Source organism: Oncorhynchus masou, chromosome 23 (assembly GCF_036934945.1).
Source record: "Oncorhynchus masou masou isolate Uvic2021 chromosome 23, UVic_Omas_1.1, whole genome shotgun sequence".
Taxonomy (NCBI): domain Eukaryota; kingdom Metazoa; phylum Chordata; class Actinopteri; order Salmoniformes; family Salmonidae; genus Oncorhynchus; species Oncorhynchus masou.
Window position 1 is genome coordinate 48901942 of NC_088234.1, and position 22686 is coordinate 48924627.

The 22686-nt window shown below is 43.2% G+C and overlaps 1 protein-coding gene across 1 annotated transcript in view; it reads left to right on the forward strand.

Moving 5' to 3' along the window:
* The window catches only part of ttc27 (tetratricopeptide repeat domain 27), a 116688-nt gene that overhangs the window by 33258 nt on the left and 60744 nt on the right, over positions 1-22686 (forward strand). Inside the window, exons 8-9 of the mRNA XM_064932362.1 lie at positions 6744-6856; positions 13029-13095. Coding sequence (XP_064788434.1) covers positions 6744-6856; positions 13029-13095 — 180 coding nt within the window. The remainder of the gene's footprint in view (positions 1-6743; positions 6857-13028; positions 13096-22686) is intronic.

Consider the following 22686-nt stretch of genomic DNA (forward strand, 5'->3'; position numbering starts at 1 on the left):
GAGATTTTAGTAATTTAGCAGACGCTCTTGTCCAGACCAGTTTACAATAAGTGAGTTCATCTTAAGATACACTACATGTCCAAAAGTGTGGGGACACCTGCTCATCAAACATCTCATTCCAAAACCATGGGCATTAATATGGAGATGGTCCCCCCTTTGCTGCTATCAGCCTCCACTCTTCTGGGAAGCTTTTCACTAGATGTTGGAACATTGCTATGGGGATTCCATTCAGCCACGAGCATTAGTGAGGCCTGGCTTGCAGTCGGCATTCTAATTCATTACCAAAGTGTTCAATGGGGTTGAGGTCAGGGCTCTGTGCAGGCCAGTCAAGTTCTTCCTCGCCGATTTCAACAAACCATTTCTGTATGGACCTTGCTTTGTGCATGGGGGCATTGTCATACTGACAGGTAGCGTTCACCTGGCATCTGCTAAAACCAGAATCGTCCGTCGAGATGGTGAAGCGTTTCCACTGCTCCCGAGTCCGATGGCGGCGAGGTATTTAAGATGCTCTTTCAATGTTTTGGTAAGATGGGCAGGGACTTTCCTGTCCTGACTTTAGAAGGAAGCTTGTTCCACCGTTGGGATGCCAGGACAGAGAAGAGCTTTGACTGGGCTGTGCGAGAGCTGCCCTCCTGTAGGGGAGGGAGGGCAAAGAGGCCAAGGTTGGTGGAATGGAGTGCTCTGGTTGGGATGTAGTGTTTGAGAATAGCCTGAAGGCAAGGAGGGGCAGTAACCCCTTGCTGCTCTGTAGGCAAGCACCAGGGTCTTGAAGATGATGCAAGCTTCGACTGGAAGCCAGTGGAGTGTGCTGTACAGTCTAGGCTTCATCCTTGAATCCATACTCATTTTGAATGGGCCCCGAACTGCAGTGCGTGAAGTGTGGAAGACATATTTTTTTGATGAACGATATTGATTTTTGTTTTCAATAGATTTTTGCTGAGATGTACAGCACGGAGGGTATTACTTAGAATGTAATGCGCATTGAATAACTATTGCCCTGCATTACCCTGCATTTTTACCATGAACCCTTTAACCTGTGCACAAGAATGAAGCATCTGAGCCCAGTAGATTGATTTGAAGATTAGAGAAAGCAGGCAGCTCTGTCATGGACATGGTGATTTTATGATCCAGCAGCATCACGCGATGATCTGACACTTCTGTCCAGGGACATTCTCCAAGCCAAGCATGTGGGCTAGTCACCTGCTGACACTTCAGGGGCTAAGCTATCTTCTGCTGTTTATCTAATCCATCTGACTCTGTCATCATCTCAGCCCCGTCTCTCCCTGCTAGAACAATCAAATATCCAGTCAGTAGAGCCACACAGCAGAGGTGAGGCAGACAGCGCCCAGCTGTTTAACTCTCACCCTGGGCCCAAACCGTGTCACTCCCCCCATGATGAAGTGCCTATTAGAGGCCCATGGCGTAATGGGTACACACACACACACACACACACACACACACACACACACACACACACACACACACACACACACAAAAGTATGGCCAGTGGAAAGGGCCTCTACAAGCACAAGGGGCCCCAAGGTGGGTGTTTGAGACCCTGGTTTGGGCTGAACCCTACCCAACAATGTCAAGGGACAAAGGGGAAGGAGGGTGTTTTCTGAATGTCACACACACAGACGTACTCACAAACATGCAGACTTTCCAGATGGAATGATGGATAGAGAAAGCAGAGGGGGCTGTTATTTTGTTTAGCCCCTCTGACCGGTCTGTCTTCAACTTGTGATTCGTCTTGGTTTCCCTCGTATTTCATCCTATCTGCATTTTTCTATCCTGCTGGGGTTCTGCTTGTACCTATACTAAACCAGACTCCACCGACCCCTCTGGTCCTGTTGCCAGTGGTGTGTGTGTGTGTGGAGGCTTCACTCATTGTCCTCTTGAACATCTACTGTCAAAAGGACAAACGGTGGGCCACTTGTGTATGTAAACTTGTGACTTCAACTGTACATAGCGTTGTCCGACCAACATATTTTGCTGCATAACATCCTATCGCATGATTCTCTTCCCAACAGCCACATTACTCTGCAGCAGATAAAAAACATCAAACCCTTTGACAGGGCTCCAGGCTAACATTTTCCCCAGTGCCACCAACTTTTTGAGTTGGTGTCACAAGCCCACGATTTGGTCGCACATTTATTTTATTTTTTTCACAGCGTCACACAAAATAATTTATCATTCATCTTTTGAAGTCATTCAGTGCTTTAGACTGTTTAATAGACAACTGATATGGTAGGCTATTCAATAAACAAGTTGTTTCATCTAACGTGTCCAAGCAGGAATTCATAAAGCAACCTAATCCAAAGACTGTCATGAATTGTGAGTTTACAATAAGGTATTATGTTTTACTGTTAAAATAGGGCTCCAGAATTTTCTGAATTTTCCTACATTATTATGTGCGCTAATATCATAGGCTAATGCATTTTGGGGATTATTCACCACATGAAGAAGTGAATACACAAAACACATTAGATGGCTTGTTAACACTAAGTATAATACCCACCACTAGTAGTCATGTATTAATCTAACAGTAAATATAATACCACCCACCACTAGTAGTCATGTATTAATCTAACAGTAAATATAATACCACCCACCACTAGTAGTCATGTATTAATCTAACAGTAAATATAATACCACCACTAGTAGTCATGTATTAATCTAACAGTAAATATAATACCACCTATAATACCACCCACCACTAGTAGTCATGTATTAATCGAACAGTAAATATAATACCACCACTAGTAGTCATGTATTATTCTAACAGTAAATATAATACCACCCACCACTAGTAGTCATGTATTAATCTAACAGTAAATATAATACCACCCACCACTAGTAGTCATGTATTAATCTAACAGTAAATATAATACCACCCACCACTAGTAGTCATGTATTAATCTAACAGTAAATATAATACCACCCACCACTAGTAGTCATGTATTAATCTAACAGTAAATATAATACCACCCACCACTAGTAGTCATGTATTAATCTAACAGTAAATATAATACCACCCACCACTAGTAGTCATGTATTAATCTAACAGTAAATATAATACCACCCACCACTAGTAGTCATGTATTAATCTAACAGTAAATATAATACCACCCACCACTAGTAGTCATGTATTAATCTAACAGTAAATATAATACCACCCACCACTAGTAGTCATGTATTAATCTAACAGTAAATATAATACCACCCACCACTAGTAGTCATGTATTAATCTAACAGTAAATATAATACCACCCACCACTAGTAGTCATGTATTAATCTAACAGTAAATATAATACCACCCACCACTAGTAGTCATGTATTAATCTAACAGTAAATATAATACCACCCACCACTAGTAGTCATGTATTAATCTAACAGTAAATATAATACCACCCACCACTAGTAGTCATGTATTAATTTAACAGTAAATATAATACCACCCACCACTAGTAGTCATGTATTAATCTAACAGTAAATATAATACCACCCACCACTAGTAGTCATGTATTAATCTAACAGTAAATATAATACCACCCACCACTAGTAGTCATGTATTAATCTAACAGTAAATATAATACCACCCACCACTAGTAGTCATGTATTAATCTAACAGTAAATATAATACCACCCACCACTAGTAGTCATGTATTAATCTAACAGTAAATATAATACCACCCACCACTAGCAGTCATGTATTAATCTAACAGTACATTTTGTCCTAAAAACATTGCCGTTATAGCCTACTATCCTATGCAATCGCAATGGCCGATGCGCAATTGTTAATTTTGCACGCTTGGATCATAAAGCCGTATCAAATATATTTTGTTGTAAAATTAGTTGCTTTTGAGCTCAATAATAGATAAATAAAATTAAACCCGGCTCGCCACAGGAGTCGCTAGAGGAGTCGGTGGAGCGCGTTGGGACAAGTACATCCCAGCCGGCCAAACCCTCCCCTAACCCGGATGATGCTGGGCCAATTGTGCGTCGCCTCATGGGTCTCCAGGTCACGTCCGGCTTCGAAACAGCCTGGGATCGAACCGTAAAGGGAAATCTTACTGCTACAATATACAGTGACATTCTAGATGATACTGTGCTCACAGCTTTGCGGCAACAGTTTGGGGAAGGCCCTTTGCTTTTTCAGCATGGCAATGCTCCTGTGCAGCGAGGTCCATTTTGAAATGGTTTGTCGAGATCGGTGTGGGATCACACAACATCGGTGCCCGACCTCACTGATGTCCCAGTGGCTGAATGAAGCAATTTCCTGCAGCAGCAATGTCCCACCATCTAGTGGAAATCCTTCCCAGAAGAGTGGAGGCTGTTATGGCAGCCAAGGGGTGGCCAACACCATATTCATACCCATGATTTTAGAACACGTTTTTTGACGAGTAGTTGTCCACATTCTTTTGGTCATGCGCTGTATATTGTACTCAAAGTTATAATTTAAAGTGTTGTAAGTAGTGGTCTGATAGGTTGTAGCAAACTTCTTGCTAGCATTATCAATCTGTTATTAGCCTACCTATATATTGGGATGATGCGCTTTGATGTCTCTTGAGGTCATTTCCCATAGAAATGTTGCATTCGGGTTACAGTAAGTAAAGTGGCCCCAAACATGGCCCTCTTTTCAACCAGGAGCATTTCCCACTGGGAGAGTACCCACTTCATGTGCCTTATTTGCATCAATGATTTGTTGCCGCCAAATTGCAATTAACACTGAAAGGATCTCAATCATTCAACTCTTATAGTCGACTTACTCGTCAGATTTGAGTCATTTAGTCTCATTTTCCTCAACCCAAATGAAAATTATTTGTATTTTTAGTTTTTGGGGGGGGGGGGTGGTTTATTTATTCAGTTATCGTCTCTTCAATTGCCACTGAAAGAAGAGGTGTTTGACTATTTTCTGTCACTATTTTAGAAGTTAACACAGTACTGGACATTCCATACAATGACTGATCCTTCGTCTTCCTTTCTGTGGGGTGGATCCTGCTTGCTCCCGGGCTCTGCTTCTCAGACCACTAATGCTCTCATTAGGGGGGGGGGGTGTAAATGGGCTCAATCAAGCCTATCATTAGCCAGAGCTCACTGGCTGGCTGGAATGGAGAGAGAGAGAGAAATAGCACCACACAACATAGGCAGCAAGGTGAGACCCCAGTGGCAATTGACCCCGTCTTCCTCTGAGAATAAGACCTTGTCAATGGCATGAACAAACTCTTGTACCATGAAATACTTAGTTTCAATTTGAGCTGAGGAATGCCAACCCTGAATGTGAAATGTAAGAACCAATGACTGCGTGAGAGGTATGTGCATGGTAAAAAATACTCTGGATACTGTATTTAAGAAATACCAAGTGTACCCACCCAGTATTACTGTAATAGCTTGCGCTAAGCGTAGCCACACCCTTTCTGTGTACTTTGAACAATTGCCAAGTCTACGTTGTAATATGCAGACAAAGCACTATGTCAGTCAAAAAAGGAATTAGGATTCATTCTTCAACAAAAGCAGGTTCCTGAATTGTGACGTGTTCGTTCTGTCCTATGGAACATTGCGTATCCTGCCCCATTGAGGATTTCAGTCAGAGAAATTCAGATAAAGTAGAGGCACTAAGCTCCAGATTTGCCACAGATGGCTGGTTCTTTTATCAGCTGGTGAGGGAAAGCAGACGGAGGTAAAACGATTAGGAGAACATCACAGGGAAGGGGGAATTACAATAGGGAAAGCAAATGGAACAACTATTTTGGTTTTGAACATTTTAACGGTCTCTGTGATATCTGGAGTGGATGCAGGTGAATGCATGATAAAACCTCCACTGAGTCAGGCAGCTGTCCTGTAGAAGGCTTACTTTGGTTGGCTGACCTTTGTTTTCCTAAGTGTGGGTCAGTGTGTGTAACCATGGGTGTGTATTCTGACCCAGACACCTGGCGGACAGGTGCAGCCCGTGACGCAGGGCATCATTAGCTTCCTCTTTTAAAGGGCCACAGGGAACCAGGAACTCTGGACTTCCAAACCCTTCAAGATGGTGTCATTTTCCTGGGTGTTCCTGACAGTTAAACCCTACACTGTGTTAATGCTGGCCAAAGAATTTGGGTGGTGAGCTGTTGGACTTCTTCAGTGTTTTTTCTTGTGTGTGTGCCTTAGAAATGTTTACAAGTCAAGAAATTGGCCAAAACACACATCCCCTTTTGTTTACTGTGATTTCAGTTCACAGTAATCATGAGCTCTGAAAAAAATGATAGGGGTATGTTTGAGTGGTTGGGTGAGTGCATCCATGTGTTCACAAGCTGTGCATGGCAGCAGACTTTCTTTTTTTGTGTGTTTTTTTTTTTTTTTGAAGCAAGACGTTTCGATTTTTCTCCCGGATCCAAATCTAAATGGGCCAGCCACATTCCAATTACATAAGACAAAAAAAGAGAAAAGTAACCTAGAGATGCAGAGAGTTAAGGATGATGAATGGGAGTCCGAGGGGGGAAAAGTGTGAGAGAAGGGCTTTTTGACTGGAGGAAGTATGTATCACTCCCCTGGAAAAGTAATCTCTCAAAAATAAGCCCTGCCTCAACTTTCACTCCAAAACTCCATGAATCCATCAGTTTTAGTCACTGATGGTGGAGAACCACTTAAAAGGACTGCCTTACCTTTCTATGGTTGCCTGCCTGCGGTCATAATATGCTATTATTTGAAGGATGTGCTAGTAACCTCTTGCTGAGCTGTCTGTTATGTGTTTTGCCCAACAGGACCATGACCTCAGTGATGATACTGTGTTGAACCAGATCAACCTTGCTGAGCCTGGACAGTACCAGATGCCGGACCTCTGCGGTGAGGAGCAGGCCGTTATCCTGGGAGTATGGTAAGACGAAACACTATGAACTAGTTAAGTCAGTCGCCTAAGCGATCTACAGGGTTAGACTAGTAGTACTCAAAGTAGTACTAAAGAAATAAGCAACATGTAATCATCTTAAAATCATAACTATGATTTGTGTGTATTTGTTTATTTTTTTTACCTTTATTTAACTAGGCAAGTCAGTTAAGAACAAATTCTTATTTTCAATGACGGCCTAGGAACAGTGGGTTAACTGCCTGTTCAGGGGCAGAACGACAGATTTGTACCTTGTCAGCTCGGGGGTTTGAACTTGCAACCTTCCGGTTACAAGACCAACGCTCTAACCACTAGGCTACCCTGCATGACTCTTCTAGTCAATTTAGAGCAGGGCTGTCAAGCATCCAGGCCAATGGTGTTTTGAGTAAATAAATAAAATTTTTACAGCAAGGAAATACATTTTCAGTGCGGCCCTCCGGACCTCGTGCGGTGCTCAGGGCAGAATTAGTTTGACAGCCCTGGTCTAGAGTATAGTATGTTTTTGAATATTGCATAGTCAAGGGGTCAATTTGTCTTATTATAACACACTATGCCACTGTAACGGGCATGACTCAGCATGGTTGCTTATGGTCACGTGATGATAGCCCCGCCTGCGAACTTCAAAACCAGTGTCTGCCCTCGGCCCAAAAGGGAATTTCCTCTTGGTTTCACGATCTAAGACATTTGTTGCACCTGTGGGAGACCCGGGTTCATATACTACCCATAATGCAATGCGCCACCCACCCAGTTGGTTTTGACAGTATGGCTTGGATGGCTACACACCGTTGTAATTCTAGCTGAAGTATCTGGTTCTAAAAAGTGCTTTGTCATTCATCAAGGAACGAACACGACATCACAATGTAAACACATCACACTCCGGCCAGCTCAGTGAATATAACCCCAATGGTCAATAAAGGTCACCAACAGTCTCAATGGTCAATATCAAGACTGTTCCATTGTGAGACTCGATGTCAAGGGCTAGGAGGCCATTTTGTGTGGAATACAGTTAACCTTATTGACACTACAAGGATCAAATGATGGACATACCTATTATCTACGTCGCCAATAGTAATCAAGATGTCGGGCTAAAATAAGGATGGCTGTCGAACACAATCCTTCAACTGTGATACAAAAGCAACCCCGTCATCCTCTTATGGCCCATTGATATAGTGGAATATATTTAAGCTTAGTCAAGGAGAAGGGTTAGCCAATGTTTTCCATTTATTAAACCAGACACTTAAACCAGCCACTAACATGATCAGTAAAAAAGATGTACCACCCAAGTGGCAGGCGAGGATGGGATGGAGAGGTCATGTGAAGGTCGACAGAGAAGGTAGTTTTGTTCTCAAGGGTGCGCTGGGAGGCCCGGTGATTGACGACAGTGGGTCAAACTTCTGTCCCCGTTTTCACTGCTCCACCGACTGGAAAGATGGTGTGTTGTGTGTGTCTGGGGTCTGCTAGTTCTACCACTTTATTATAAACTGTTTTTAGTCTGCCTTCTTGCCCGTGTTAGATTCCTTTTTTCCCCTTCTTAAAGTCTGGTTGTCTGGGCCCTAGCCAAAGGGCCTTTTTCCCCTTCTTAAAGTCTGGTTGTCTGGGCCCTAGCCAAAGGGCCTTTTTTCCCTTCTTAAAGTCTGGTTGTCTGGGCCCTAGCCAAAGGGCCTTTTTTCCCCTTCTTAAAGTCTGGTTGTCTGGGCCCTAGCCAAAGGGCTTTTTTTCCCTTCTTAAAGTCTGGTTGTCTGGGCCCTAGCCAAAGGGCCTTTTTTCCCCGAGTATAGTTTTTCAGTACTTTTGGAATCGGCCTCTCTCTCTCTACAGGGGAGAGGCCTATTCCAAATAAAATTTATTCAACTTTACCAATGTTAAAATCTTTTTAAAGATGCCTTTTTATTATTTAACCGGATTATGACAGCTCTTAACAGTATATCACTGTTACTATTGCTTCATTTCATTGCAGGTTTTCATGCTTTTTTTGTGTTCCATTTAAGATCTGTTTTCCAAAGCCTCCATCTGATACGGTTGCTTCAGAGTGATGTCTCTGCTCCTGGCGTTTCCTATGCTTTTCTCCCCCTCCCGAGAGGTGTCAAAATGAGGCGATGGCGAGGCCAGCAGACTCTCTCCTCCTCTGTCTGTCTCTCTCTTTGCTTAGGAGTGAGTCAGAGGGATTTCAGAGTTCAGGGAGTGCTCTCACTCTCCGCCTCTCCTCCAAGCTCACTGTGACAGATGCCAAGAGCATGAGCGGCACAGGAAGGGACAAAGAAGGTTATGGGTGGGGGGAGGTGGAGTGAGCGAAGGGTAAACTGGAGAAAGGGAAGAAGGGACAAGGAGGGGAAAGGGTGTAGGTAAAGTAAAGGGAGAAAGGGTAAGAAAATGAAATGTAGAGAGGGGACGAGATTATTGTAGAGGGAATACTGTGGTCCAACTTCATTAGCTCTCATTGTATATCTGTTGCGCGATATGGGTGGCCCTTGCCCCCTGAGCATGGTGGGTGGTATATGTCCCCCCCCCCTTCTGCTTTCTCTGGTGCTGTGCCCCTCTCCTATCTGCTCCAGGGGTGAACCTCAGGGCTGTGTGCTGTATTAACCACACCTCTGCCTTGGGTTGGACATAGGAGGAGTATCAGGTGTTACTCATGACTCCTCTTCACCACTTGGCCGTCATCAATGTTACAATTGTTTCTCCTCACAAATTCCATCTCTCTGTAAATTCCCTGTACTTCTCTAGAGACGGTCGTATCAAAGAGCACCGCTTCCTTCTGCACCGCTTCCTTTTGTCCCTTCATTTCCCTCCCTCCAATGGGCGAGGCCCTAGAGGAGACTCCTGGTACACAGGAGCTCAATGACCCTATAGTGCAGAGTCAGTCTACATGTTGTGGGAATACAACCAACCCAGCTTCACGTCATCCTCTGGGGCCACATTTTGATGTCTCTCTTTAATTGGGCATGTGTGAAGGCTGGTTAAGTCTTTATCTCGCCTCGTGCCTGTTAAGTGACTCAATTGTAGGCGTGGAATAATTAGCAAACATAATTCCGCTGGGCTGCGATAAAAATGGATTGACTGATCGTTGAAAATGGATTAACCGCTGGTCTCAGGAGGGGGATTGGTGTGGGTCATGTGAGGGGGTAGCACACCAGCTTCGCGCTTATCTGTAACGGAATACTACACCCGAAAACCCCTGTCGCCATGGTTAATAATTACTTAAACTCCCTGGAATTCTGTGCCATGCAGTTTTGGTGTAAGAGAAACCATCCTTTGTAATTTGAATAGCAGACATGTCATCTTTTTTGAGTTTTCCCCTTTTAGTCTGCTGAAGGTCCAAGGATGCTTCCGACAACTCCCTTCTCTCTGTGGTCCAGTGACCATGCAGAACTGCTGAGAGGTTTTCAAAGCACCTTTTAAAACTCCACCTACAGTACCTGCATAACGCTCAATGTGTATCCCTTCAACCCTCCAAATGACCCTGACCAAATCCCTTTGTTGTCAAGAGGGATTTGTGTGCATGTTTAGGGTGTAGCCGTGGAAAGGAGAGGCGAATTAGCCACAAAACAATGGTGTGAATTAGTCTTGGCTGGAGGGGGTCTAAATGTGGATGTCAAGTCAATTCTGCACGGTAGCATTTAGGCTTGTTCCTCTTTAAAGGCATCTGGTCAAACATCCCAGAGGGGAAAATAGCAGAGTGTAAAGGTGATAGTTTTTTGTTGAGGAACCACTCTTGCCAGATTGAATGTCTGGCCTGTTATATTTGACTGGGTTCACAGACCATCTTTTCATGGGGTGGAAAAGTGAGAGAAAGATAATCATTGTAAAACACCGAACTCCAATATATAAGCTTAATATAGTGCACCGATGCCGTGTTTGTATCAAATACATTCCTCCCGATACCTTTTTGAGTTTTGTTGCCATTCCTCTGACTTGATAGGTTGCACAGGATAAAAGGTCACATCTATGCACCAAGTCAAACGTCACAGATTCAATACTAGTCACATGTGCATTCATCACACACACACACACACACACACACACACACACACACATACTTGATACTGCACTTGTGTAGAGTATTGGGAGTCTTCCACTTCCAGCCATGTGATCCTCCTCTCCTCTCCCCTACCATTCCCAGGCGTAGTGTATCAGCCAGTTCACGCCGTTCCACTGAGATTTGGGAATGTGACCCAGTCTGGATTATCCCTTCTCTTCCATGGACTTGGGTTACTGCCATTCCTGGGGGCCTGGCAACTCCCAGTCACACCCCCTACAACCACCTGCCGGCAAAAAACAAAGGAACTAGATGTCAATGGCACTGGCTGGTATTGGTTTCTCTACATACTGTATGACATTACACAGAATGACTGCACCAGCCTGGCCAAAACCCACTGTTGCCATTCTCCATCCACCTCCTCCCCATAATGGACCTGTGGACTACAGGCCTGCTGACAGAAAACAATTACGGACAGCAATTCTGTCATCAAATCCGTGTTTGTAGATCCCCCGTTAGTCAGGAAACCAGGGCCAGATCTTTCCTGTTTGCAATTATTCAGTCACTGTCCTAAAAGTTAAGAATAATGTCCGTTAAAGATCTGTCCTTCCTAACTAGGGAGTAAATATACCTTTTTGAAATAAACAAACTGTTCTCATCGAACTTGGTGCAGCACCATTACATTGTCAGAAATTGTAAGTGTAATCAAAAAAGTTCAGTCAACCAAAGGACTAAATAGGTGAAATTGCTTGATTTCTTTGGTTAAATCGAATGTGGAAGAGGAAACCATAACAGCTGTTCAAAAGGAGTGAAATATGTAAATATTTTTAGCTGGTTTGGCGTGGTTCGTGATTTATCATATAAAAAATTCCTTTAAGTGACCGGATTCATTTAGTACTATTGAAGGGTTCCAAGAGAACCCTGCGAACTCTGTGGCTTTTCCACAGGTCACTCCACACACACACACAGATGGACAGCTCTCACCTGGCAGACTATGCTCAACTATGTTTAAGTGGGAAAATAATAAACACAATTTGTAAAGGAGTGCTGCTTATTATTGAATCTAATTTTCCTGAAATCAAAATCCTCTCTGGTCTGGAAAACAGACTCCCCTAACACCCCCAACTTGACTGCTCCCCACCTGCCAAAACCTGCTCTGGTTTTGTAGCTGGCCACAGAAGTTTCCATTCAGGCTTTGGTTTTCTACCTTTTACGGGTGTATCTCAGTAGTCTAAAATGGCTGCTTGACAAGTGAAAACTCATTCTTGGTAGCCATTCTCCACATTGCTTTCATTTTAGTGTTTTCAGATCAGTAAAATGAAGGAGAGTAAACCACTCTCTGGCCCTCTGCCTTGTCTAGGTCACAGTGTGTTGTGCCCATGGGAGTATTGTCCACCTGCCTGATGCTGATTGGCCAGGCAGGCACATGGCTGAGGGACAAACGCAATTCTGAAACCAATCGCCCCTCAGACGGTGCAGTGATGTACATGTAACTGCCAAATAAAGGAAACCCCGAAATATAGTGTCGTATTTGGGCGTTGGATCACCATGAGCCGCCAAAACAGCTTCAATGCGCCTTGGCATAAATTTTTGTCTGGAACTTTATTGGAGGGATGTAACACCATTCTTCCACTAGAAATTCCCTCATTTGGTGTTTTGTTGATGGTGGTGGAAAACGCTGTATCAGGCGCCGCTCCAGAATCTGCCATCAGTGTTCAATTGGGTTGAGATCTGGTGACTGAGACACACACACACACAAATACCCTTAACTTTGAGACCAAAATAATTGGCAATTGGGCATTTCTATACATGACCCTAAGCATAGTGGGGTGTTAATTGCTTAATTAACTCAGGAACCACAACTGTGTGGAAGCACCTGCTTTCAATATACTTTGTATTCCTTTATTTTGGCAGTTACCATTAGATGAATGTTCTCAGTCTCGGGGACAATGAAAGCCCATTATATCATAGCACAGGCAATTCTGTCTAATGGACAATGCCCTGATGGGTCGTCAACGAAATGAACAGTAGCACTTGACTGTTAATAAATCAATACATAGGAAAATGAATCACGTTGGAACATCAATGTACGGGAGAACACTGTACTCAATAGGGGGAAGGCAGAGACGGGCTTGTGTCCGATTTATAACTTCATGTTCATCAGTGTGTCATGTCTCTGTCTTGCAGCACTGATTTCCAGAAAAACAACCCAGTCCATAAGCTGACTGAAGAAGAGCTCCTGGCCTTCACCTCAGTAAGTCCTGTCTCACCATGTTTAGTTGTAGCATTTCCTCTGAAATGTTGTGAATGTCCTCAACTCCAAACCTTGCTCCCTGTCTTCTAAATGGGACATTTTAGCTTTGAGCGGTCCACCACTTAAACCACAACAAATGTTTCATTTTAAGTCCCTTACGTATTTGGTTCTGAGTGAAGGGGGGGCGAGAGTCAGAATTATCGGAATCTAAAATATGTTGGAGGCTAGTTTGAGGAGGAGCATGCAGGCTTGTCTTATTGTCAACCTCCCTCTCTTCCCTTTCTCCTTCCCTCCTTCCCTAATACGGGAGTCATGTCCCCTCATTTCACTATTTCCTCTTAATTCATCCCTCCCGACAGCGGGCACTAGCCCCTTCCCCACCCCTCAGTGCTCTGCACATTCCCTGGCAATCTCCAGCATTCTCTATATACGGTTTGTGTTATGGCAGACCGATGCCAAACAACTGTGATAGTTCCCTCAACATTTACACCTTCAATGCATTGTACCAGCTCCTTGTACACTACCTATGCTCTTACGTGTACTCTAGCTTTCTCCTTTGCTCCCCCAGCCTTGTCCTCTCCCCAAGCCCAGTGTCTGAGAGGTACGTAGCTGCAGGTGTGTACTGCTTTGGCTCTCTGCTCTCATCTGTGTTTCACCGCAGGGAGTTGTAAAGGAGAGGGACACAAGGGCCGTGCCTTGGCTGCTTTTGTTGTCATGGCTAGTTAATGTTTCCCCCTTTTTTGTCCACTGGCAAGGCAAATCACAGAAGTGTATGTGTGTGTGTGTGTGTTTCTGTTTGGAATCAAAGGATGTGGCAGGCATCAAGGCCTCAAGTTGCTGCTTCAATCATATCGTTTCCACATGGAACTCATCAGACCTGCTTTCTCTCTCTTTCTCTGTCCATCTGTTCTTCCTGCACTTTTACAGCAAAATAAATATGTATATTTTCCTTAGAGTAATGATGCCATCAAAAAAAGAAGAAATCGTAGCATTAAACAAGTTGCGTCAATGACCTTGAGGCAAGTAGGGTTTGATTTGCTTGTCGACCTGCACTGTGTCCTGAAGTAACATTTGTGATTAGTCTTGCTATGCCTTCACTCTTTCGGCATACTCATAGTGCACCATACCAAAAAAGCAGCTCGGCGCCAAAATATATTTACGGTAAATGGCAGGTCAACATTCAAGTTCCTTCATTACGATGTCCTAACACCCACCTTGCTGCAATGTTGTCCACTACATTCCACTGAATTGCTTTTTTGGACTCATTGCAATGCAAAAGCAATGTCTGCAGTGTAGTGTTCTTGTATTCACTGTAAGTAATACAGTATTCCATTTCATTATTTTGTTTAGCAGACTAAGGGCTTTTGTGAAGTACTACCTTGTGCCTATTTTTGATGCCATTCATAATTCACGTCACTTCGTCTCATAATGAATTACCTTCTCAAATGTGTATGGATGTGACTTATACCTATGGCTATGTTTCTAAATCTCCATCTCGATCTCCCTTTTTACCTCCGTCAGTTTACATGTACTATATATTACATGCAATAAGTCTACATGCAGGAACTTCATCCTCTATCCATTTTAACGCTCTGACAGTCTCACTTCCACTGCACAATCATTTTACCTCTATATTATGGGATAATTTGCTCTATTGTTTGCGCTTGTCTTTGGTTTAATTTCCCCAGTTTTCCTTCATTTATTTCTAAATGATTCCCTTTCCCTTCACCACAGCAACAGAAAGGTGTTTGCACTCATTAGGAGTCCTCCATTGCCTATTATCTGGAAAAGAAGCACTGCTAACTGGGACCTGATTGAAGCATGATATCTCTATATCCTTGGGATGGGGAGAAGGGGCCCCAGTCTCTGGAGTTTGGCACTGAGCCGCTGTACTAAGGAGAATGTCTTAAACAAACAGGGGTTGATGCCATCTCTCAGCTTTACGTCTTGGAAGTGAATGGTATTATTACTGGAACGGCTGCCAGAAGATACCTTATCCAGACTAAGAGGATGCAGCATCCCACCCACCGTCTGAACCCGTAACCTCCCTCTACCACCACTCCACTCTGCAGCCCCAGGCTCAGGTGGATGCATGGTTGTCCCATTGTGATGGGAAGCGATACTAATCCTGAAATTATCCCAAGCACTGCAGAGAACAGGGATGGGTGCGGTTTCTCACAGCTGTGGTTTTCCATTGCTGTAACTCTGGATGTTTTGCAGTTTTGGCATATGTTTCAAAGTCAAGTCAAACTCCTTTTTTCAACACCCATAAGCTTGTTCTGAGATGTTCCTCCACTTCAGAGACGTCATGTTCTGTAATCAGATAGCCTAGTTGGCCGGCCGAGCTCGTAGCCTTTGGAAGAGCTCTGTGAGGGTAGGGTCTATTCAGGGCAAAGACTGCTCTGGGAGGAAGAAACGTGACGGACAGGAAATTAAAAGCAAAATAAATAAAATAAAACAATTCTATTGAGGCTGACCCAGACGCTGGCATCGCCTTGGGCCAAAATCTCTTTTTTGCCGTTAAAGCTCAGTCTCTGGGGGAAAAAATCACTTTCTGAGATCTGTGAATTTAAACATTTGCTTCCTGTGAATGTGCGACGGCACAGCTCAGCATCTGTATACTGGGCGACTCTTCTAGCCAGGCAGGGTAGAAAGGCAGGTCAAGTTCAGGGATTGTGTGTCCCAAAGCTCTGGTGCTACCATTACTAGCATTTTTACATTGGCCTGGCAAATATTAGAGCCTTCTCACTTTTCTGTACGTTTTCTTCCCATGTATAAACCAGGTTAAAAGTAGTCGATCTCCGACTTCCTCTCTATACCAGTGGATTTAAACCTGTGGTCCGCGGGGGTACTATATGTGGTCCGCACATTTTAAAAAACTTTTCTTTCCCCCCTCCAGACACAAGTTGAGTATACACGGTGTATAAAATATATATTGAGTTGCGCCTACAATTTGTGTGTGGAATATTTTGCTCTTCGCTCGCAGTCACGTTGGACAGCGCCATATATTCCTAACGGAACCCCTGAGGGTTTTGTTTTGAAATTTTCTTGGAATAGGAACACTATAATATTAATCAAATGAATTAAGCTACATTTCTTACAATCAAACCCATGTTACAATTTTTATTTTATTTTAAATTCTCTCAAACAACCAATATTAAAAACAGTCAAATGCTTCTCAAAGATGCCCTTTGGTGGTCAAACTTGCACTAACCTGCCTTACTGGCAACAATGGCTGACACCTAAATAACATGCCAAATAATTTTGCGGCAGCCCGCAAGCTGTGTTGCAGTATGACAAAACTTTTTTATAGAAAGAACCACCGAATTGTCATTCTCAATGGATGGAAAAACAGATGTTTGCTTGCAGTTTGAGGTGAAGAAAAACTTACTTTGAGAAGCTACACAGCTCATTAGTGGTGGTGGTGAGTTACGACACTCAGAAATACTATCAGATCCCCAAATGGGCACATTTTATAAGCCTACATTTGCGCGCAGGCCAGGTAGCCTAGTTCTACTTCTATGTGTAATCACGTGCGCATCCTTACTCAACATTGACTGGAGCGCGCTACAAACAAAAGACAATTCATAAATTGACAACTTGTAAATGGAATGAAATATACAAACTTGTTTCTCACAAGTGTAGCCTGGATTGTCAGAGTGGACATGTTGTTTGCAGAACGCACAATGAGAACTGTAAAAGACTGTAATAATAATATATTTGACGCCTTAACAGAAATTACGGTAACCAGACTAACATTGTAGATTCTAAATTATTGGAATTAACGGTAGATGTACTGCTGGTGTGCCATCCCCGCGGCCTCCGCAATGGACCAGTCCACTCAAACAGGCGTGAATCAAGACTTGCCATAACTTTTTTGTTAACTGCTCGACTAAGTTCTCGGTCGACTAACAGCCTATCGAACAAACAATTGACCAGACTAAATGGGGTCAGCACTATTGCATTCACTGATAAAATGGAGTCTTAATTAGGCCGCTAAGATATTTTGTTAAATTCAGCACCTCCACGAATGGTAGTCATAACTTCTGCTGGTTATTTGGTAGTTCCCGGAACGGAAATGGGTTGGGAACCGCTCACTGCTCTAGATCTTTTCAAGGGCATTTGACATTTCTATCCAAATGTTCAACTTGGCCATCACAAAGTCGATGCTTGATCACAAATTACCAGCAAAAGCAATGTGTTATGTCAAGTCCTGGGGATGAAGTTTCAAAGCATTGAATGAAAACTCCTATATACCATTAATGAATCCAGGAAAGTAGGTTTGGTGGTGATCCACAAGTGCCCAACATAGACCATCCACTAAACGGCCATTCTGGACAAAAATCAATGGCTTTTTGTCACTCGTCAGATGACAGAGATGACTGCCACTTTACTGTCTCATGTTTAAATTCATGGAATGTACTTTTTTATGGGAAGGAGGGAGTCCAAAAATAACCTACCCATTGGTGCATGGCGGGAGGTGAGATTCATAATTCACCAGGGACACCGCTTTTTTCTCTTCTGTCAGATGACCTTTTGGGGGAGCGCTGGAGGAAACCGTAAACGATAGCGCAGCTGATCTAGCACTTCTGCTGAAATTAAACCCCAGAGACATTTTCACAGTGCTGGTCGTTAAGTGCTCAAAAGACTGTTTTTAAAATGGTCAATTTGTAGGGGTCAGAGTTAAAATGTCTGCCAGTAAATGGAACTGCTCATAGTTCCTCATGTTATATGATGAGGAGGTATTCGTAAACTATGTGTATAGCTGGTTGAGTTGGGGTGCGTTATGCCTGAAGAGGCTGTAGTTTTCCATTGCAGGTGTCGACAAAGCTCTGTCGGGTTTGCAGAATTTCTGTCTATCATGAATTCTGCTCCGCGTACTCATCCATATGATTACAATGCTTAACATACATTTGAATTTAAAGGTAAGTGCTTAGGATCTGCCCGTGTGTTGATATTGAATCCCAGCAATTTTAAACCTAACAAGCTACAAGTGAGCAATAAACTGCATCATCCTATTAAGAATATATGAGTAGCATTGTCAGTTGCCTTGAGTTATTGGCAGTGGTGGAGAAAGTACCCGATTGTCATACTTGAGTAAAGGTACCATAATAGAAAATGACGGAAGTGAGTCACCCAGTAAAATATTACTTGATTAAAACTCTAAAAAGTATTTGGTTTTAAATATATTTGAGTATCAAAAGTAGAATTATTAAGCAAACCAGACGGACAGCCAGGGACACACTCCAACATAATTTACAAACAAAGCATTTGTGAGTCCGCCAGATCAGAGGCAGTAAAGATGACCAGGGATGTTTTCTTGATAAGTGTGTGAATTGGACAATTTTCCTGTCCTGCTAAGCATTCAATATGTAACGAGTACTTCTGGCTGTCAGGGAAAAAGTATCGAATAAAAAGTACATTTTCTTTTGGAATAAAGTGAAGTAAAAGTAGTCAAATATAAATAGTAAAGTACCAGTACCTCCAAAAGTTAAGTAAAAATACTTGAAATAACTATTTAAGTACTTTACACCACTGGTTATTGGTAATTGAGAAATGTTTAGTAAAATTAATTTCAGTATGTAAAATTGTCATTATGAGGTCTGTAGTTATGCCCTTGGAGGTCCCTAGACCATTATTTGATACCTCCCATTGCAATATTACCCAAAAGGTAATGATCCAACAGGCCTCAGCCTGAGCACCGAGCCAACGTTGGGATATCCCCTATGGTGTCTGCTCAGCTCCAAATTTGATCACACTCCACATCCCCTCCTATCTGAGAATAGAAAACTGTGAGGGTGTCCTGGCCTTCTGCACTGTGCTGGTGATGTGTTCGATGTTCTAGTCCATAGCCCGGCTGGGTTCAACTGATCCCAACGTTGGCTCGGTGTGCCTGGACAGCCTGAATGTTTTTCCTCTCGTGTCAGCACTTCTTGTCTCTATCTGGCGACAAGGGCTTGAACTTCCACCCATGAGTGTGTTGTCAAGCTGAGGTGTTTGTCAGTGATTCACTTCTTATAATTGTTGAGGTTTGCAACGGGCTCTGTGGACCCATGTTTTATTTTCCAAAACTGTTTGAACAATAATGGCTGGCCACGTCATGAGGTCTTGAATTGTTTTTTTTTCCCTGTTCCGGATCTCCTTAGGCCCCCCCCCTCCCCCCCACTAGGGCTGATCTCGCTAACAAAGGCAGGCCAAGTGCAGTGTTGCCAACGGGCTCAGTTTTGTGATGCTTACATGAAATGTCAAACAGATGGATGTAAAAATAGACTGTTTTATAGAATACAATGAACATATGGGCCAATTTGAGTATACTCTAAGGTCTACATAAACATAGTGTGTGTATATAGGCCATATTACAACCTCCATAGGTGTTGATCAGTGACTGGTGGTTCTGGAGACCAGTCAACATAGGACTCCGATATCAATTTCAGCCCAGCCTCAGAGGTCCTGTTGGAACAAAGTGATATCCTTTTCAAATGATATGGTTGGAGTAACATGGGTTTGCAGCTAAATCCATCATGCACTGATCATCCCTGATCTAGCCTCCGAGAAATAGACATGTTCTCCTAAATAAACTGTTGTCAGTAGTAACATTGTCTTTTCGGGTGGAAGCCATTTTTTTTCTGCTGAAGGAAATATTTGATCTGTCTCTCACGCCACCCTCCCACCCATGGCCAGATGCGAGTCGATTGGGGAGGGTAGAGCAATGAGTGAGAGGTGGAAGCACTAATTGATAGGTGAGAAAGGGAGTCAGGCGGTCGTATCCGTCCTCTCAGGCTGAAGACATCTGAATTGGTCACATAGCCCTACAGTGACTTCTTCTTTTGAAACGTTGAAAGCGCGAAGGCCCTGTGTCTATGGAGGAGTAATTACTTGTGCTAACAGCCTAAAGCTGCATTTGTAAACCGCCTCAATAGGCCACAGCCATTGATTTTTGTTTTTGGTAAATGAAATGTCGAGGCCATGGTGATAATTAACTTTTAATTGCTATTGGATTGTAAACATTTTTTCAGAAGTTGAATGACAGCCAAAGGCAGCATCTCAGCATGCCATGCCATGGCATTTCAAATGGTCAACTGTTTTTGGAACCGTCTTCAAGTTGTAAATGGAGGGAACGCTCCGTAAGTGCTAAATGATTGCTCACACCTTTGTCACGCATAATGCCTATGGTACTTGAAAGAGCATGCTTGTTCTTGGTTGAGTGGGTAGGGGTGCACGTGGTAGGGGTTTATTATAATATGGTAGTGTTGAGGGACCAGAGATGATTTGAGGGAAAACACCTTAATTACTATTTATTTTCCTCCCATTGGAGCATCCCTTCCTGACTGTGTGACTGACTTGATGGGCCACCCCACTGTCCAGACGATGGGAGCGGATCTTTGTTATACACTTGAGCATTTCCAAACCAAATGATTGTTCCATTATGAGGGAACAATACAAGCTTGTTAGAAACTACACATGCTGTTGGGAAATTATGCTCGAGAAAGAAACCAAAGATTTTCCTCCAGACATCAGAGGCAAATGAACAGCAAAACCAAAACAGTTGGTGCACCTCAAATGCCCTGCAGTTTTCTTCTGTAGACGGTTATGATAACCTCTTTAAATGCTTTTGACTTTTGTTTACATGGAGTTAACTCTTGACAACTGCCATACTTTGATTGTATATACGCTCCTTTTGAATGTTTGGGGGGGGGGGGGTGTGGCTGTCTAAAATAAATGTCCCTTTTATTCTGGCTGTGCAGTGAAATGAACAAAGAGCTGTCGATTTTATTTATTTATATTTTTTTGGGGGGGGGGGGGCATTGTTACATGATTCATTGGTAAAATTGTATTTTATTTGTGTTAAGTTATCTCACCGTCAGCCTGGTGTTGATGTCCATCCACCCTTTAGTTCATCTGAAACATTGGGCTGGCACCAGTAATCTCATTGTTGCTGGAATCCTCAGAACGTCTGCTGGCTGTGTGAGCAGGCATCTTCCCAGCCTACATGTGGATCCAGGAATCTGCAGGCTGGTTAGATGGTTGTCACATGTCTGGCCCTCACCATCGGCACACTACTTACGTTAGCTTCCTGATGGTTGTCTGTTAACACCAAGCTATGGTTCATATGTCTGTGTTTGTGACCGGTAAACTAATCTTTAACAGTAACCAGAGTGCCAAGACTACCATACTTACATTTTACCCAGATTGTGGTTATCAAATTCTTAACTGCTTGTCCACAATAATAAACACGACATCTACTGAGCTAAATTATAAACGCAACATGCAACAATTTCAAAGATTTGACTGTATTACAGTTCATATTAGGAAATTATTCAATTGAAATAAATTCATTCGGTCCTAATCTATGGATTTCACATGACTGGGAATACAGATATGCATCCGGTTGTCACAGATACCTTAAAAAAAGACAGGGGCGTGGATCAGAAAACCAGTCAGTATCTGGTTTGACCACCATTTGCCTCATGCAGCGCGACATCTCCTTTGCATAGTTGATCAGGCTATTAATTATGGCCTGTGGAATGTTGTCCCACTCCTCTTCAATGGCTTTGCGAAGTTGCTGGATATTAGCGGGAACTGAAATACGCTGTTGTACACTTAGATCCAGAGAATCGCAAACATGCTCAATGGGTGACATGTCTGGTGAGTATGCAGGCCAAGGAAGATCTGGAACATTTTCAGCTTCCGGGAATTGTGTACAGATCCTTGCGACATGGGACCGAAACGTGCTGCAATATGAGGGGATGGCGGTGGGTGAATGGCACGACAATGGGCCTCAGGATCTCATCACGGTATCTCTGTTCATTCAAATTGCCATTAATAAAATGCAATTGTGTTCGTTGTCCGTAGCTTATGCCTGCCCATACCATAACCCCACTGCAACCATGGTGGACTGTGTTCATAACGTTGACATCAGCAAACCACTCGCCCACACGACGCTATACTATCTGCCTGGTACAGTTGAAACCGGGATTCATCCGTAAAGAGCACACTTCTCCAGCGTGCCAGTGGCCATCGAAGGTGAACATTTGCCCACTGAAGTCTGTTCCGATGCTAAACTGCAGTCAGGTCAAGACCCTACTTAAGACGACGAGCACGCAGATGTGCTTCCTTGAGACAGTTTCTGACAGTTTGTGTAGAAATTTGTCATTTGTGCATGTGGTCTGCGGGTGTAAGGACAGTTGGACATACTGCCAAATTCTCTAAAATGATTTGAGGTGGCTTATGGTAGAGAAGTGAACATTTAAATGATCTGGCTCTGGTGGACATTACTGTAGTCAGCATGCCAATTGCATGCTCCCTCAACACTTGAAATATCTGTGGCGTTGTGACACAACTGTGCATTTTAGTGGTCATTTATTGTCCCTCAGCACAAGGTGCATCTGTGTAATGATTGATCATGGTGTTAAATCAGCATCTTAATATGCCACACCTGTCAGGTGGATGGATTATTTTGGTAAAGGAGAAATGCTCACTAACAGGGATGTAAACAAATTTGTTCCCAAATTGAGAGAAATAAGCTTTTTGTGTGTATGGAACATTTCTGGGAAGTTTCAGCTCATGAAACATGGGACCAACACTTTACAT